The sequence below is a fragment of the Clupea harengus genome, chromosome 12 (genome assembly GCF_900700415.2).
Source record: "Clupea harengus chromosome 12, Ch_v2.0.2, whole genome shotgun sequence".
Taxonomy (NCBI): domain Eukaryota; kingdom Metazoa; phylum Chordata; class Actinopteri; order Clupeiformes; family Clupeidae; genus Clupea; species Clupea harengus.
The window spans coordinates 10,110,307-10,113,563 of NC_045163.1; the positions used below are offsets into that span (position 1 = coordinate 10,110,307).

Here is a 3,257-nt window from a genome sequence, read left to right on the forward strand (position 1 = left end):
ATTAACAAACAGCAAACCACATAGCCTAATTACTCCTTCTTTTTTCATCAAATTGCATTTTTTTATAAGAAGATTTAGAACAAAATATCAAATTCATTTAATCAGATTATGTAATAAAATACTTAACATTTTTAAATAATGTGCTGGTCGTTTAACGTATACTTTTCCCTCTGAGTTGTTCAAAATGTGCCCAGCTACGTCTCATGATTCCCTCACTATTTCCGCCCCCCTGTGGTCTGCCGAACATTTGCGTCCTGCCTGAGACCATCTACGCCCGGAGGAGTGCAGCCTGCCTCGGTCACTCCGCAACTGTGTCCCCGGTGATCGCATCTGGAGTGGTTAAATACTACCAGATCACTTCTTCTCAAAATAAAGACAAGGTAATTTTATCACCAAAGTGTCCTCTTGTCATGGTTTTTATAAGGAGTTTATCACCCACTGGATGATCTTGTCACCTCGACATTACAGTTAAAGGTACAGCAGGTTAAGATAGAGTTTTTGATGTCAGAAATAGATGTGCATGCAGTGTTCTTTCTCTTTCTGGTCTTTAATTGTCAGGTCACAAAGTAAAATTATGCATAAAATGTGATAGACTTTGGAGAAACTTTTTCCACAGTTTCTCCATATTTGTGGCATTCTTGTAGCATTTGAAACATTTTATTTTTTGCCAACAAATGTTATATTACAGGCCTAGACCTTTAAATTGTGGAAAATGCATCAACACCAATATAAATGACAAAACAGAGCAATCAACCCCTACATTTAAAGTTAATATGCAGCAGTGTTATGTGTTAGCGTTTTCAAACACTCTATTTATAAACTTTAAAACTGTAAAGAAAGCAGCCTGTAGTCCAAAGTGCTATATGTGTCAAAGTGCAAGTGGGTCAGGCAGAGGCAGCCATGGGATTCTTAATTAGGCTTGGTATATCATTATACAATTCACTCCGCAGGGAGAGGACGGTTCAAAACACTGGACTTCACGGTCCACCAGCACTAAACCAGAGGTAAACAAAGTTTGAAGTCACCAATCCTTTGTGGTGGGAACGTATGAAATATATATATGTTTTTATTTGTAAAACAGAAAACTTAAGTGTCATTGTCACTTGGTAGAGCTGGGTAGAGGTCGTCATAAGCTGGTGGAAAGACCCCGTCCTCTTCATCAGTATTTTTTTTGTCCTCTTCCTCCTCTCCTCCTGTAGGATTCCTGAAGCACATTCAGAATAACATCAGTAACCAGATGCCCTTTTTAAACGCACAATCACCTGTTAAACCATATGTAATTCAATTCATGCACATTCATTGACTTCACAGTACATTTGCAAGGTATTAATATTTCCCTCCGGCCCTACTCCGAAACTTTGTCTCCCTGCAATCATTGGCTTAAGTCGTTCCAGTATTAACCAAGTAGTTAAGCATTGCTTCAAAGGCTGTGTGCACACGTCTCAGACAGCTCTAAGGACAAGTGGAAAGTCAATGCAACTCTGATGTGATTTAAAGATTGCATAATAGTATGCCTTAACCTCTATGCAGCTTTTGTGTCTGGCAAGACCTCAAAGTAAAGGCATGGCCAGTAATCGCTGTTATGGGGAGACCTCGCACCTTCATGACCCCATCCTTTTCTGGGACGCTATTAAACCTCACGACTGGGTTGTTATCCATCTCAGTCTGAACGTTATATTAAAGTAACACTTTGCAACAATTTGACACTTTTTGAGGTATGGTTTAATAGGCAACTAGTTTTGGTACCATCTTCAAATTCATTTTGATAGCATATGGTCATGTGAAAGACAGATAAACACCTGTGTGTTTCCCACTAGCCATCCGGGATGTTACGGGCTGGAATGCCCTGCAAAAATGGAAGAAAAGCTTTCACAGCATGACATTGCCAGCTTTACTGCCAAAAGACACCAGTTAGTGTGTTGGCAAGCTTCTATCAGTGTCAGCTGGGCTGTTGGTGGTGTTTGCAAGGTTTTTGCATGCCTTTTAGGTAGTTAGTTTGCTAGTTTTGGAACAGAACTCCTTATTGCTGCTTTAAACGCAATGTAAATTAGTGAACCTTGCCCTCACTCAGTTTTATGAAGAGGCGTAACAGTGACCACCGAACAGCCAAGTACTTCATGTAAGACCTCAATAGGCTGTCAGTCCACTCCTATATATAGAGATCCTTATTTCACGAAACCCTGTTTCTCACTGCTCTAGAAGGGAGCTGAGGGGTATAAAATCTGAGCTTCAGATCAGAGGAGCACCAATAGCCCCAGGCAGGTAAATCTGTTGAGGAATGTATGTTTGAGGAGAGAGGGGTGGCAAGTACCTGCTTTCTCGCCGGCTGGAGAGGGCACTGGGCGCGAGGCAGTCACTGCTGACCAGAGCAGGGCTCTCCAGTGGGCAGACGCTGCAGTACAGTGGCGGGCTGCTCACAGACACCTGCTGTTCCTGTGTGACAGATGCATAAGGGGGTGGGATGTACTGCACCACCGTGGCGCGGTGGAACGTGATTGGTTGGTTGATGCCGGTGAAGACGAAGGATTGGCTGTGCGCTACCTCTGCGTCCTCAGCCCTGCCGCCGTCCTCCCGCTGTCTGCAGGCCTGGCAGGAGAGCATTCTGAACTTGCAGACGCTGATTAGCACAAACGTGCCCCCGACAGACAGCAGGATCGGCCCCAGGAGCTGTGTCCACTCGAACGCAAGGCTCACGTCATAGTTTATCCAGCCCATGGCCGTGAACGTCATCCCGACCAAGGCCAGGAAGATCCCGGAGAACAGTAGCGTAGCGCCCGTCTTGTCCCCGTCAGACACTTGGGCGTCCACTCGACCCTGAGGAGGACCGGGCAGTGAAGTGATCACACTGAGGGTCAGGTCAGCAGGGTCTGGCCGGTGGTTGGGTCTTGAGCTGGGGCTGGACTGACTGATGTTGGTGTCGGTAGTAGCAGCAGCCCCACCAGCCTGTCCCGCAGTCACTTTCCATAGGTCTTTAAGTCCAAAGCGTTTCATTGGAATGCTTGTTCTGTGGTTTCGTCAGGTATGGAGGGTCAGCGTGATTGTTTCCACGGCAGCATCTGACAGGGCATTTGATCTGTCCCCTGCAGGGAATTGAAAAACATTCAGTTCCTCTACCAAGATGCCAGTTCAGATACCTGGTTAAAAGTTAACCCAAATTGTTCGCAGTGTGAAAATACTCACCACTTTCATCAATCATTGTATCATAAAACTCATACAAGGCGTGAACGGACATGTGCTTGGTGCTTGGCCAATTCAGA

General features: G+C 45.0%; 1 protein-coding gene across 1 annotated transcript; it reads right to left on the bottom strand.

The window, feature by feature from the left end:
• Nucleotides 1-1,014: 1,014 nt before the first annotated feature.
• tmem174 (transmembrane protein 174) lies at nucleotides 1,015-2,991 on the bottom strand. The gene is made up of 2 exons (XM_012833808.3): nucleotides 2,312-2,991; nucleotides 1,015-1,204 (listed from the first exon to the last, which is right to left on the bottom strand). The coding sequence occupies exons 1-2, from the start codon at nucleotides 2,989-2,991 to the stop codon at nucleotides 1,087-1,089; spliced, it is 798 nt and encodes a 265-aa protein (XP_012689262.1). The 3' UTR covers nucleotides 1,015-1,086.
• Between the last annotated feature and the right edge of the window lie 266 nt (nucleotides 2,992-3,257).